Source organism: Gastrolobium bilobum, unplaced genomic scaffold (assembly GCF_033153095.1).
Source record: "Gastrolobium bilobum isolate Gb01-03AN ecotype WA unplaced genomic scaffold, APGP_CSIRO_Gbil_v1 utg50887, whole genome shotgun sequence".
In the NCBI taxonomy this organism is placed as follows: Eukaryota; Viridiplantae; Streptophyta; class Magnoliopsida; order Fabales; family Fabaceae; genus Gastrolobium; species Gastrolobium bilobum.
The window spans coordinates 292,440-308,178 of NW_026897800.1; the positions used below are offsets into that span (position 1 = coordinate 292,440).

At 33.1% G+C, this 15,739-nt stretch overlaps 2 protein-coding genes across 2 annotated transcripts; one reads left to right on the forward strand and one right to left on the reverse strand.

Moving 5' to 3' along the window:
- Positions 1-510: 510 nt before the first annotated feature.
- LOC133310425 (CMP-sialic acid transporter 2-like) lies at positions 511-10,948 on the reverse strand. The gene is made up of 15 exons (XM_061511357.1): positions 10,753-10,948; positions 10,606-10,660; positions 10,433-10,508; positions 10,225-10,336; positions 10,023-10,102; positions 9,163-9,238; positions 8,939-9,039; positions 8,514-8,585; positions 7,500-7,548; positions 7,358-7,399; positions 6,894-7,015; positions 6,566-6,625; positions 5,557-5,605; positions 1,039-1,133; positions 511-720 (listed from the first exon to the last, which is right to left on the reverse strand). The coding sequence occupies exons 1-15, from the start codon at positions 10,777-10,779 to the stop codon at positions 669-671; spliced, it is 1,068 nt and encodes a 355-aa protein (XP_061367341.1). The 5' UTR covers positions 10,780-10,948; the 3' UTR covers positions 511-668.
- Positions 10,949-13,390: 2,442 nt separating this feature from the next.
- On the forward strand, positions 13,391-14,152 carry LOC133310458 (uncharacterized). The gene has a single exon (XM_061511393.1). It carries the CDS (start codon positions 13,489-13,491, stop codon positions 13,963-13,965), a length of 477 nt encoding a protein of 158 aa, XP_061367377.1. The 5' UTR covers positions 13,391-13,488; the 3' UTR covers positions 13,966-14,152.
- Positions 14,153-15,739: the final 1,587 nt, after the last annotated feature.

The following is a 15,739-nucleotide window of genomic DNA, read 5'->3' on the forward strand; positions in this document are numbered from 1 at the left end:
GCCTTGCCGTGCAACAATACAAGAAATGTCTTTCATGCCAATTTAAAAATGTTCATTTTCCATCAACATACTACATCTTCTGTTTAATAATCGCTGGACTTACAATAGATGACACATTCATCATGAAGTCTTACTTAAGGTATCAGAATTTGGATGTTCTACGGTTTTTGCGCCCGAAAAAAGATCTCAGTATGATGGAAAAAGCTGTCCTAAAGTGAGTTTATCTCTAGAGTGTAAAAATAAAGCTATATTTATTTTTTAAATTTTAGTGGTTAAGATAAAGATTCACTTTAAATTAAATTAATGGTTAATACATTTTAAGTTCATTTTATTGAAGCCATGTCCTCCCTTTGATATCAGCTCACAAATCGCATACCTCAAACTACTGATTTTTTTTTCTTTAGGCGCAAAAGGTCAAGGCAATGCCCTAACCTCCTATAAGAGCTTCTAGTGAAACTTGCATATCACCTACTAAGAAGAGTATTGCAGAGAATTGAACCTAAGCTTGGTTCCATCCTTGTTGACATATATTTTCAAAGATACATTTCAAAGTGTACACTATGACTTTGGACTAATAGTTTCAAAATATAGTCATTTGAAATGAGGCTAAACAACAATAAATAAATAAAAAATTAAACTGAGGTAGGAATAGAAGGCAGAAGTCATAGTTATCTTTGCATCTTCCCAACAGAGTGCAGATAAATTGCAACAGAGACAACACTGTTAACATATTTAACAAAAAGAGAAAGAAAGGATTATAAGCACAATAATTTTGTGCAAGACTACAAAATGAAGCTTTAAAAACATGCACATCAAAATGAATCATTTCAAAATTTAATGCAAGTTAGCATTACGGGCCAAAGTCATCAGAACCCTCAGAAAATTTTAACATTTTAATTGCAGTTGTTGATATGATGTGATAAATTGATGTTTTCTGCTAATCCCTATTTCATTCGTGTGCAACAATTAGTGATGGGAAGAAAAACACAACCATAGAACATCGCAAGCAGAGTCATGATATAATAAACAGAAACTTACATTGTACCAAGGAAGAAGGCGAGGGAGAGATGGAAGCCAAAAAGGAACACAGAAACAATTGCTGTAAGAATCATTGCCACTGAAGTAGAATACACCTGTGTAAATTGGGAAGTTAATAAAAATTTGAATTCCACAAATTCTCGTGGTAATAAAAGTGTCCTAATGTTCAAATAGCCTAAGAAAAACAATTATAAGCACAGATACACATTGCATCTGATGTAAAACATTCATCATAATGCAGCTCTAAACAATAGGTACAGAATGGATAACATAGGTGCAGTTCATTAGGTGAGCTCTAAAATTGTACAATCAATATATAACAATCTTGTTCAGATTTCCAACTCATCTAACCTTTGATTGTGTCCTATAATTTATTGATTGTTTTATAAAATCTTTTGAAATATAGAATGAGATCAAACGATATAGACATAGATAGGAAGAAAGCTTAAAACTCAAAGAGAAAAGGAAAAGATGGCCACACTCTATAGTATAGCTCCAAGATATCCCTCTTACGCTATTCCAACAAGTTTCCAAGATCCCTCATGATGCTCATTGTTGATTGCTTACAGCTAATATTCTAGGGAATGGATGTCTATCACTCACAGCTTGTCAAAAAGATCCTGATACCCTGAAACCTCCCTGTAACTCTGTAAGAAGTCCTTTAGTTAACACATCTGCCAACTAAACCCCAAAAGAAACACATGTTGTGGTGATGAGTCCACTATCTAGTTTCTCCTTTTATGATATGATAGTCCAATACAACCTTCATTTATAGTAGCACATAAACTCATTGAGCCATAGCTCGAAACTTGACTTCAAAACTTTAGCAGGAAACAATATTTTTGTTTCTTATTCTTCCATGTAATTAAGTTTCCAGCAAGAACATACAGTAACTAGACATTGACCTCCTATAAAAAAAAACCCCTACATAATCGATATTCGAATATACTTTCATGGATATATTTCCATCCCTTTTGCACAATACTCCTTTGTCAAGATTAACTTTATGATACTGTAGGATATTTCTATCCACTACTGCAAGTGTCTCACCCTTGAGTCATTCATCAATGGGTTACTCTAACAACATATGCTAGATCTGGTCTAGCATTTTCCAGGTGTATTAATTCACCAGTGCAGAGAACCTGCAAAAGTTTAGATTGGCGAGAAAAAATGCAAAGAAAGCAGTGCGAGAAGCTAGAGGCAAGGTTTTCGACGAGTTGTATAAAAATCTTGGGAGCAAGGATAGTGAAAGAGGTATTTATAAACTTGCAAAGATAAGGGATAAGAAAAGTAAAGACCTCACCCAAGTTAGATGCATCAAGGATGAAAATCAAAAACTTCTGGTGAGAGATGAAGATGTAAATGAAAGGTGGTTGAAATACTTCAACAAGCTGTATAATGGGGATGGAGATACAAGCGAGGTAGACTTAGAGGACGCGTGTGATGATATGAATAGAAGATTTGTACGCAGAATTAATACACATGAAGTTAAGGAGGCTTTAAAGAGGATGAAGACTAATAAAGCCTTAGGGCCTGATGGTGTCCCTATTGAAGTGTGGAGAGGCCTGGGGGATGTGGCAATAAAATGGTTGACCAATCTTTTTAATAAGATTCTCCAGACGAATAAGATGCCTGATGTATGGAGGAAAAGTATGATTGTGCCTATCTACAAAAACAAGGGAGATATACAGAATTGTTCAAACTATAGAGGCATTAAGCTAATGAGCCATACTATGAAGTTGTGGGAGAGGGTTATTGAACATCGCTTGAGGAGAGATACCAAGGTTTCTGTAAATCAATTTGGATTTATGCCAGGAAGATGTACCATGGAAGCAATTTTCTTGATGCGACAACTAATGGAAAGATACCGAGAAAAGAAAAAGGACTTGCATATGGTGTTCATAGACCTTGAGAAAGCATACGATAGGGTTCCAAGGAAAGTTTTACGGTGGGTCCTGGAGAAGAAAAAGGTTCCATTAAAGTATGTAAAGGCAATCAAGGATATGTATGATGGGGCTACTACATGTGTAAAAGCTTGTAACGGATCATCAAGTTATTTTCCTATCACGGTAGGTGTACACCAAGGGTCGGCTCTAAGTCCTTACCTCTTTGCCTTAGTTATGGATGAACTAACAAAAGATATTCAAGAGGAAGTGCCATGGTGTATGCTTTTTGCAGACGATATTGTTCTTATTGATGAGAGCAAGGAGGGTGTTAATAGAAAACTTGAATTGTGGAGAAGCACATTGGAATCCAGAGGATTCACATTAAGTCGAAGCAAGACTGAGTATCTGAAGTGTGAGTTTTCTCTGGTACGAGATGAGGATCAAGAACCTGTGCATCTAAATGGTCAAGAGGTACCCAAAAAAGATGCTTTTAAATACTTGGGCTCCATTTTACAAAACGGTGGAGAGATTGATGAGGATGTAAATCACAGAATCAGAGCAGGGTGGATGAAATGGCGCAGTGCATCTGCATTTTTGTGTGACCGCAAAATCCCCCTGGAGTTAAAAGGAAAATTTTATAAAACGGCAGTAAGACCGGCAATGCTATATGGAGCAGAATGCTGGCCAGCACATAGGCAACATGAGCATAAGATGGGAGTAGCAGAGATGAGGATGTTAAGGTGGATGTGTGGTTACACAAGGATGGATAAGATAAGAAATGAAGATATTCGACGAAAGGTCGGAGTAGTACCGGTAGCCGAGAAGATGAGAGAACATAGATTGAGGTGGTTTGGGCACGTGATGAGAAGACTCATGGATGCTCCTGTAAGAACAGAAGTTTGTTACCAAGAGCTCAACACAAAAAGAGGCAGAGGTAGACCGAAGCTTACTTGGGGGAAAGTAGTAAAACAAGATTTAATGGAGTGGGATATAGATTGGCGGACAGTATGTCTTAGAATGGAATGGAGAAAAGCTATAAGTATGGTGGAGGGTTAGACCCGCTGTTATTCCTATGTTCCAAATGGTCCATTTTTAGTCCTTTTCCCCTTCATTTCCCCCACTTCTTCTTGTCCCTTTCTTTTTTACTTTTATTTATTTATATATACATATATTGTTATTTTATTTTATCTTATTTTATATTTTTATTTTATTTGTTTATTTTTATTTATTTATTTTTGGCTTTTTTTTTTTTTTTTTTCAACCGTTTTGTATCTTTCATGTGGGTTCATCTACCACCGACCCCAATTAATTTGGGATAAAGGTGTTGTTGATGTTGATGTTGATGTTGATGTTGATTAATTCACCAACTAATCTCTAATATTGAGTTCTATCAACTTTGGGATATTTTCATCATTTCCCATTTTGTGGTTCTACTCTATGGGTACCCCTGTAACCTTCTAGGACCGAGTGTAATAAAAAAAGACACACTCGTGGGACTAAGACTAAGTGGACAACTTATCAACACTAGGACTAAGATTATGGACAAAACAAGTAGAGCTAAACACACAGGGTGCAAAGCAATGTAGAGGCTGATGGGGAAATAACATACATATATCAAGGATAGAGAAGGACATCCAATTAATGAGATAACAATCAGTGAAAACAGCATCACCCAAAACCGCGAAGAAATATGCCCATGAAGGGAGAGGATCCAAGTTGTTTCAATGAGGTGTCAGTTTTTACTATTCAACAATCCCATTCTGTTGTGGGGGTAATGAACTCACGATAGTTGGTGTAGAATACCATAGGAGGCCATAGATGTTTGAAATTGGTGTCAAATGTAATGAGAGGCCATAAATGTTTGAGATTGGTGTAGAATGGGTGTTAAATTGACGCCGGTTGGGTTGGACAGGAGGAGATGCTGCAGATCCAAGGTCATCAGTCGGTAAAGGTGTTGGCTAGTGGCGAACAGTGGCTAGGAAGGCAGTGGAAGACCCGGTGCTGGCTGCTAGAATAATGACATGATAGTGGAGACCGAAAACCAGAAAGACAACAAGATTTCAAGAAAAAATGTCACACGTGGATAGTAGGTCCACCGAGTAAGCAAGGACTAGGATTGCCCCTCGTCAGGCTTTGGCAGTTTGGTGCCATGCTGAGTAAGTAGGAAATGAGAGACATTTGGTGAAATCCGTAGGTCTCAAGTACACAAAGAGGTCTGGATTATTTAGCCAAAAAAATAATAAATACAAAATAAATGCAGATATCATTGGTATCCTAATTAATCTAATTACATTATTCTAACTATCCTATTTACAGAATTAGAAAAATACTATTTCCAAAGTTACAACAATATAATACACTCGAGTCAAACTCATAGATACTGCAACAGAGACAAACAATTTTTATAGTCATATTTGACAGTTTTTATAATCAGCATGCATAGCCTTAAAAACCCAGAGACAAACAACAAAATGGCTATTTTGGATCTAGCATGTTGCATCGTATGAACAATTCAAATTATAAGAAATACAATAATCTTAATTCAACTCATGGAAGTGTCAAATTCCACTGATGCATGTAAACATTAAGTGGTAGAAATATCATAATACATAGTCATAAACCCAAGTCGTACCTTGACAATGTTGTCAGCATACTTCATTACCATTGATACAGCAATTCCACTGCAAAAAGAAACAACCATGTTAACACTTTATATTAATGCACAACAAGAAAGTGAAAATCATAAGAACCAATTCCTATCTGAAAAGGGAGATAGTTTTATTGATTAAAACAGAAAGGAACATTCAGGAAGACAAGAGCAGATGCTCCAGCTATGAAGGAAACTCTAAGCAAGAAAACAAAAACTCACACAATCCCGTATGTAAACCACCCCTCCCTTCTTCCATCAGATTCCCCTTTTCTTTCTTCTAACTAACTCCTTTGTTTCACCCCTCCAATAACTAACTAATACATTCTTCACCTCCACTCTACCGAGCCTTAGGCCTAAGCAAATATGCTTGTAGGGCCTTTGGTCATGGCTTACCCAATAGAGGGACATTTGGATCTTCAATTCCATCAGAAAACTTGAATAATAAAATATGAGATCTTCTGTTTGTATTTACTTGATAAGAGATGTTCACATTTTTTCTGAGTAGTGAAAGAGATAGAGACAGACACATAGAAAGAGGCAGAGACAGACACATAGAAAGAGAAAGGTAGAGAGAGAGAGAGAGAGGACTAGATGAGTAAAAAAAATAGCTTAAAATGACAATAATTAAAAATTGAAATCATTAAAGATTAAATTGAAATAAGGCCTGCTTCATGCAGTTAGCACAGGGCCCATTTTGAGATTTGCTTACTTAACAGTTTCATCAACCATCAAACCTCATTGTTGTCTCATCTCTTTTTCTTTCATACTCCACATCACAAGTATCATCCATTTCAGGAAGAAACAAAAGAAACAAAAATAAATGATTAAATCACAACACAGGTTTTCAATCACATTTCAAATTTTATCTTTCTCATTATCACATTATAGTGGACTAGATCCCAACAACAGGTATACAATTATGAATGGTAATAAAGGAAAAACTTCCAGCTTACAAGGAATTTTATAAGGCTCATCAATTAAAATATTTTACCTGAGTGCATGGTTGAAAATCATAACAACGGTAATGAGTGAATATCCATTGAAGAATCCTCTGGATATAGACAATACAAGATGTAAGGCATATATTATTGACAGGACAATTTAGGTCTTATAACTACAATGGAAATAAGTTTTGCTTGTTTATAATACTCCATGCTGGCTTATATGGTGAGGCAACATATACTATAAGTATGTGTTGTCCACTTTGATGAGAAGGAAAGATTTTCTTCAAATATGAAGATGAGAAAATTGGAGCAAAATAGTGAGAAAATATCAAAATAAACTGCAAAATCAAAGTCTGAAAGAAGAGCTAGAATTACTTGTTCATCACTGCATCAAAATCTTGAACCAATATAGCAACAGCATTGAAGCCCATGCCAAAGACATACAACCAGAAGTTCTGAACATTTATGTTTCGTGAAGGACGCTTTTTCATAATAGCCTGCTTATTAAAAAAAATACTTAGCCATGATTGATCGCTAAGAATTCTTACTCAATGCCCTAGTAATAGAGCTCAAAAACCTTATTCTAAGCAGATTGGCATATCCATTGACTAATCAAATATAGCTCAAGCATTAATAAATTAGATAGAAGGATTAAATAATTTGACCTTGATAAAAAAAAAGGGGTTTCAATTTTAAGCAGAACACACCATACAATTTTAACAGATTCCATCAGTCAACGAGGCAAACGGTACAGACAACATTTGGGATGTAGATCGGTGTAGAGCGTCATTTTGTGAGACCTTGAGGGGATTAATGTAACTGCTCTTAATTAAAATTACCTCAGTATATACTCCTGCAAAACCACTCAAGAGAGCCATGACCTGAAAGGAAAAGCTCATGATGATCATTTTCAAGCCATAAATCTAGACTTTATCCATTTATATTTCTAATGTGAGAGTATCACAAATGTTAACAACTCACGATTGCCATCACCCAACCTTGAAAGGGAGTTTGAAGAACATGATCAGAGCTGAAAAAACAACGTAACTTTTTCAGACAAATTTCACAAATAATTATGAAAAAAATATAAAATTCCCACAATATTTTTTTTTGGGGGTAAAAGAAGTGTTCAATTATTGCGTTAGGTACAGAAGGAGAAAAGGAGAGAATAGAGACTTAGATTAATATGAAATCAAATTGATATGGTGCATCATGATGTGAAACAAAAGACAAAGCACTAGCCCCTGTTTAGATTAGGAATTAGGTTAAGTACTAGTCCCCTAACCCTAATCAAATAGGAGAATAAATAACTTAATAAAGATAAGATAAAATCCTTAAGAATAAGATAAGGTTCCTAACAAGATAAAACCCCTAAAAGTAAGTTAAAACAATTAACCCTAAAATCACATAAATTATCCTAATATATCATGCATCATTCTCTCCCCCAAAAATATTTTGTAGATATTCTAACACTCCCCCTCGAACTCAAGCTTACTAAGCTTTATGTCATAGTTATTTGACATTGTAGCTATTCTATGGAAGGGAAAACTCTGAGATAAGTTAGAACCTTGAAGAGTGTAAAATCAGAAATTGGGGCCTGATCCAATGTGAAAAGATGATAGAGACAAGGAGGAAATATCAGAAAAGAAAATGCCCCTATGCAACAGTCTTCCCAAAACCAAATACAAGAAACACAAACTTGCAAAAAAATTATATAAACAAAAGGTCAGGAGTTTACTTCGATCCCCAATATTTATGTACGGTATATGCAAGAAGCTGTTAATTGATCATCACACATTTTCTAGCAGTGATGCTTACTCTATCACTAACCTATCATTTATGATTCTTTTGTTCGTTAAATCACAGCTAGTACAAAAATATGTTGTTAACATGTATATTAGTAAAGAACATCTACACGATAGCCACATGAACATAATAAGGTTCATATACAAATACATAAGTAATGGCCACATGTAAGGCTTGGATTAGTCTTACTTTGAATTCAACTGGGCTGTAGTGCACCCAGCAGTGAGTAGAACAAAAGCAGCCCACTGAATCTCACTTAACCTGGAATGTAATAAGAACAAAATGCCAAACAGCCTCAGGAACCACGAAGTTTGGTGATAGAATCAATCTTATTAAATAATAATATTACTCAGTCATTAGGCTTAAAAATTTAACCTCCAAAATAAAGAACAATAGCAGTAGCTATGTTCACAGAACATTTTCATAACACAATGAGCACAAAAAAAAGAAAGTAAAAAGGACGTAGAGAGCTTTTCCTGGTCATTTGTGTCCACATAAAAGCTTAGCATACAGAGCATATAACATTATTTTGATCATTCACCAACAGTTTCTATAATGAAATGAATAGGCAACAATTTTACATTGTAAGAAAAAAGAATGAACAAAAGACTTACTTTTTCTTAAGTATAATTCTGTATAGGACACCTGTACTGATGATATTGAAGTTCTTTAATATCTGATAGCCTGGAGCGTCTACATATGCAAAGATGTAATACTGCCATAAAGTTGAAAAGTAAATACACTCAGATTTCAGAAAGCATTAACATATCTGTTGCAATACCAAAGTTGTGGAATAATCCCATTGTCACCATAACAAACATAACCATCCGTCACCAACCTGAAGCAAATTTTTGACAAGGTAAAGTGCTGCTGGAATAGGATACACTATAACTTCATCTAATGTTGTATTCAACCTAGGTTCAAGGCACGATATACATCAAGTTATTTAAAATCATTCTCTATCAATAACCAACAAGCAAAAGGATAAAGCTTCAATAAAAAGATGAAGTTGCAATACCTGAACATCAACAGGACAATTTAAGTGAACCCAATGGCCTACTCAAAACAATACCAAAGATATAGGCTCTAGTCTCAAGAACTCTATCCTCCTAACGAAGACCACTGTTCAGATCCCCCCTCTCTCTTAATCATACAATGTAAAAGAATTTTCATTTTGTTGTTCAAAATTCAAATATAAAAAAATCATAGTTATCAAATGCGGATTGCGGCCAACCCTCAAAACCGCTATAGCGTTATTGCGGGTTGCGGTTGTGGAAATTTATATATATATATATGTGTGTGTGTGTGTGTGTGTGTAACATAATAAATTATTAAAAAAATAATAACACCTAAAAAAATACAAATAATACTTTACTGTTTTACCTTAGTTACCTTTTAATGATGCATTCTTTTATTTTATTTTTTGGGATACAGAAATAGTTTTACTCTCTGTTACTGTAACCAATACTTGGTTACCGTGACTTGTGAATCACTTTTCTGACAAATGTACTTTTCTTTTCTTTGAATGAAGATAGATCCAAAAATGTCATAAAAGATTGGGTTGATAAACTTCACAACCATAAACAAAGATACAATAAACTGTTAATACACTCCCATCCTTCCTCCTAATTATTGCATAGTAGTTCGGACATGATATGAGATAAATCTAAACAAAAAAAAATAAAAAAAAAAGATCACCTGTTGTCCTCAGTAACACCTTCACTTTTCCATGTTCTGACCAAGGCCACCAGAGATATAGCACATTTTAAACTCTCCACCTATAACCAAAAGAGTAATCAAAATAAAATAACAAACCAAGTTTAAATTCTAAGGACTATCAAACAAATAATGAAAGACACAGAAAGTTCAAACAAGTAGGATGTGATATATATATCCTCACCAAAAAGTTAGCAGTAGTGACACTATATTCATACTTGCCAGCTCTCTTGGACCAAACGATTAGAATGGCTTGCGAACTAGTAAGAATAGTCAATGCAAGTGTAACGGCTGACCTATATCAAACAGGGATAATAATTAAAAAAAAAATAAAAAAAAAATCAAACAAGAATTTCACTCATTAATTTCCAACTATATCCCAATTGTCATACTTGCGCTTCCACTGTGCTTTCGACCTGTGGCTATCAATTTTGGTTTCTACCCTCGAGGCCACATTGTTATCTGGAACTGGAAGAGTAAGAAAAAAGGTTAAAAAAAAAAAAATGCTTAATTCAAGTTAACGCAACTATCCAACGTAAAGAAGAGATTAAAAAGCATACCGCACCTGACACCAAAAATGATTTTTCAACGTCCTCAACGCTCGCATCCCTATCTTCGTCCTACAACGAAAGCATCAAAATCAATAATGAAGAAATCAATCAATCGGTGAAAGAAATGTGGTAACTAATTCATCATCAACAAACACAATCACCTCGTCTTTGATTTTCCTGTACTCCATTTATTTCGTCTTTTGTCACAGAGATCTACGCTTAACTCTGAGTATACCAGAGTTGTGCGTTAAAGAAAAACGGTTCAAACTCGGGAAATTCTTTTTTTCTTTTTCCTTTTTCCTCTTTGCAATTGCAATAGATCTCATTCGTGTCTCAGTCTCAGCAACAGCAAGTATAACCAGCTGCACAACCTGCCCGTGTTTTTTTTTTTTTTTCGCATTTGTCTAAAAATATAAAAATCGTCTTTCTGATTTCTTGGGCTAAATATTTATCAACACGTTTGGGCCAGAAATGTTTAAAACTTTGGGCCGTGATCGGGGGAAAAAATGGGCAAAGTTTAAATACTTATATAGTTTATTCTAAATTTACTTACTCTTAATTTTTTTTAAATTTATTAAAATTTAAATTATAAATGAAAATATGTTACAAATATCCTCGGTCAGAACATATGATATAACTTTTTCCCCCTTTTTTTTTCAATGATTTTAAGTATTAGTCTCGTATAAATATGCAAATTTGTTCACTTATCGGGAATAAAAGAGGACTTGACACTTCATTTATTGTTCATGGGATAAAATATATAATTTGTTAAATTTCGAACTATGTTTAGGTACTAAAATGATGGTAATTCAGTTGGCGTTAAGGAACTGAATAGCGGGGTGAGAGTATGTGTTCAATGCTTTCTAGTACCGTTTTTGGGAGGAATTTAAAGTCTTAATACCCGAATAAATTAATCCTTAGGAAATTTTAGGATGGTTTCATTTAAAATATGTTATATGAAATCCTTAGGGTAGTTAAATTAAATTATTTTAACCTCTAGAAATTAATAGAATAAATTACATAATTATTTTTGGTATAACCCTTTAATGATAATAAGGAGAAAAAATGAATAACTATATGATTGAATTATTTGAAATTATGATGATAATTGATATGATTGGATTTGTTTGAATTATGACATGATGATTGGAATTGAGCCTTACTAAATATTGAATATTAGAATTATGATACTATTGAATAATTTGAAAAATTATGATGCATTTCAGTAATTGATATAGAAAATATATTAAAGAAGAAAATTTCCAAATATGGTAATTGTGACAATATTGGATTGATTGTGTGTAATTGTAATAAATAATGGTGGGAAGATAACTTTTGGGATGATACCTCCTGAAAGTGATGAGCACAACCTTTGAGCTTTATACCTTTGATATTATTTGATGTAACAATAATGTTATCCGTTCTTCCCAAAGTGGAATCTGGCAACAGGGACTCTTAGGGTACTAGTAGCAACTTTGGGAAGAGGTGTGCACACTAGAAAAATGTGAAATGATGGTCAAATTTGATTATACGTAGCTGGCAACAGGTTCTCCCAGGCCACGTAGGTAGGTTGACAATAGAGACTCTTAGGTTTACCATGGTTCTCTTCACACTAAATGAACTTATAAAATTATACATGATGAAAAAATGTAATTGATATTGGATTTGATTATTATGTGAATAAATATAATTGATTTGATTATTATGTGAATATTTGAATTATATTTTGATTGAAATTATGAGCTTTGTTGACTATTTGTGTTTATGTTAGTATGGTTGTAATGATCATTGGGGGGAACAAATTTTTAGTGAAACAGATTGTAAAGGATAAGGTTAGCAGTGGTCAGTGAGGATAATTATTCAAAAATTTCTATATTTATGAGATTTAATAAAATGCATAAGACATATTTTTCTTCAGTTGAAATTTAGTCTTTGATTTTATTTTAATGTAATAAATTTAGCCTTGCGTTTGTCCATGATACAAGTGCGGCGGTAACATTTCTCAAATTTGATTAATTTAAATTTCATAATTGTTTATGAATTTTAAAAATTTGAGGGTGTTACAATCTTAAAAAAAATAAAAAACTATGTTCAAGTTGACTTGAAAAAAAATATATTGGAAAAAATAAGTGGTAAAACAACGATTAGAGAGTAGGGATGATTTTAAAGTAAGCTAAATAAGAGGCATTCCAACTTTAGCCAAATATAAATTAATCCTATAAAAAGTAAAGAGAACAATCAACTTAGGTGTAAAAAAAAAACCCCTCAAATTTTACATTAAATATTAACCATTAATTGCACTTACATTTAATAACTTTAATCTATTAATAATGCCAATCATGCAAATAGAATCAATGAATTAAGGTTGAGTATAAATTTATAATTTTTATATTAAGTTGATTTAAAATAAAAAAGTAAAAATAGAGGAGCCGACAATTGCCAATCATTTAGTCCTGTCTTGTAGATCTAAAATTTCGCGATTGCTTGCAAACAAAACAGCTCACCGATCCGTCATTGGATTCAATACTACCAAGAGACCAAGACAACAACAAAGTCCAAACATTACTAAAAAGTTAAAGTAGAAAACAACTAAAATAGCAACACATCACCAACACCAACACAACGCGAGACAGAGAGAGAGAGAGAGAGAGAGATCGGTGCAAATGCTGAGTGATTGACCCCACAATAAGAATAAAACAGCCTGTGATAGAGCTGTGAACAATACATTTCACCACTCTTATAATAATAACATAATTATTAAAATATCATTATTTATTTCTCCAACCATCAAAGCCTTAAGTTTTTAGCAACAAGCGTAGGCATAGCAAGAACGTTGAGTTAGCTTTCCTTTAAGTTTTTTTTGTTTTTGTTTTTTCCTTTGCAAAAACAGAACACTCATGAGTTCCATGGCTGAGAACAGAAGCTTCTTTTCAATTCCAAGTAGTACTAAGACATCACTTCCAGTGTCATCACGTTCTTCAGAATCTAAACAACAAGAAGAAGGAGGAGGTCTTAGAAGACGCCTTTCTTCATTGTCCCTTAAGATCCAAGCCAACCCTGTATCATCATCATCATCATGGTCATTTCCCAGATCCAAGTCACTCTCATCAATGGGTGACTATGCAGGAAACTCTATAAAGAAATGGTGGGAATGGAGCTTCGGTTGGATCCTCTCAAAGAAACCCATCTTTGCAACAGATCTCGAAATGAACGAGCAAGAAACAAAGCTACTTGGTTCCCACAACAAGGGAACATGGAGACATGTTTTTTATAAGGTTCGATCTGAGATCAGAAGATTCATCAATTCTGATCATGCGAGTCTTCCTCAAACCTACAGGTACGATGATGCAAAGATGACAATTCAAGCATCATAATTCAATTCGAAACTGGAGTTTGTACGTATAGTGCAAATCCTTCAAATAATTTAGTTTTTTAAGATCTCAGAAATCCACCGTGGAATATGCCAAGCTTCTGCAATTCGTTTGTTCGTTTTTTTTTTTTTTTTGTTACTTAAATGTACGTATAATTCTTCATGTTAATTTGTTCATTGTTGTCCATGATAAGGGAAGATCTCACACTATGGTTGTACGTAATTACTTCCATGCATAATTGGTATTCTATAATCTATATTGTGGGTTGCGATAAAATTATTACCTCATGGATCTTCGCTGCTGTAAGTTCAAATGCCCTTTCTTCTTGTAGTTAGTAATTGTATTGTGAATGTAGAACCTGTCAGCCTACAAGATTTTTTTTTCGTACAACCTACATGGTGTTTAATTACAAAATATGGCACCGACATAATGATGAATGAATTCTAATAGCTAACTTGCTATTATAAGTTTTAATACCTTATCGTGAGATTGAAGTTTCACCTGCCTCTTATTTTTATCCTTTTTCAGTTGTGTCACCATTACTATAAATATTTAATTTCATTGAAAAATCCATACCCCACATAATTACTCACCGAAAAAGAGGCGTGGGATGCGGTTTTACACAGCGAGTTAGGAAACACAATATATCTGTCCAAAAAAAAAAATTAAAAATATATTTTTTTGAAAACTAAAAATTTTAGCTTCTAAAAAAAATTGAAGACAAAAGTTTAATATTTTTAAAAAAATTTAAAGTTAAAAAATTTAAATAACTTTAATTTTTGTAAAAATTATTTCTAAAATAAATAAGTCATAAAAAAATTCTTTTTTCCACGAATGCAAATAGCCATATAATGTTATAAATTATAGGAAAAATAATTTATCATTTTAAAAGATATAAATTGTGTTATTTTAACTGCTTAAAATTATGTATTCTAAAAAATACATAATTATAATATTAAAATTATATATTTTTTTTCTCTTTTTCAGCCGTCGACTCATGTAAAAAATAAAAAAATATAATTTTAATAATATAATGATGTCTTTTTAAAATACATAATTATAACTAGTTAAAATGAAATAACTTTTATATGGGGCAAATTTTTTCCCTAAATTATAATATAAAACTGCTTTCCACGTTTCCAGCACCAAAACACTATTAAAGCCAAGGCAGATATTTTTTGCTGTCGGTGCATTACTTCTTATTTTCAGTTTTTGGTAAATAATAAATATAGCTAGGTGAGTGATTGATTAACTTATTTTATATTCAATATAACTTATAAATAAAAATTTACTACAATTTTTTAAAATAAAAAATTCTTTATTGAAGTATAATATAAAAAACAAATCACACTATAAATCCAATATTTTCCTTTTGACTGTAAGCCGACCGACAAGGGCATCCAATCAGTTACAATGCTTTGACTGTAGTTGCCAAAGGGGCACATGAATCTAACAACTGTCACCGACGGTTGCTATAAAATACAGTTAACTGGATGTTAACCCGGAATTGCGGGAGCAAAATGTTTATTTATTTATTTATTTTTGGTATACAAAATGTTTAATTTTAATGTATATCATTATTAATGTTTTAGTAAACTTTATGATTAAACTTGTTGCAATACTTTAAAAAAGTAAATAAACCATTCCAATGTAAGAAAATTCATAAGTTTGATTCAAATGACTTTTTCTCATATAATAAAATTGATTCGTTTGATTCTTCTTACTTTTTTCTTCAAAACTGAATTTAACCAAACTGCCAACACCATTTCAAAATGCA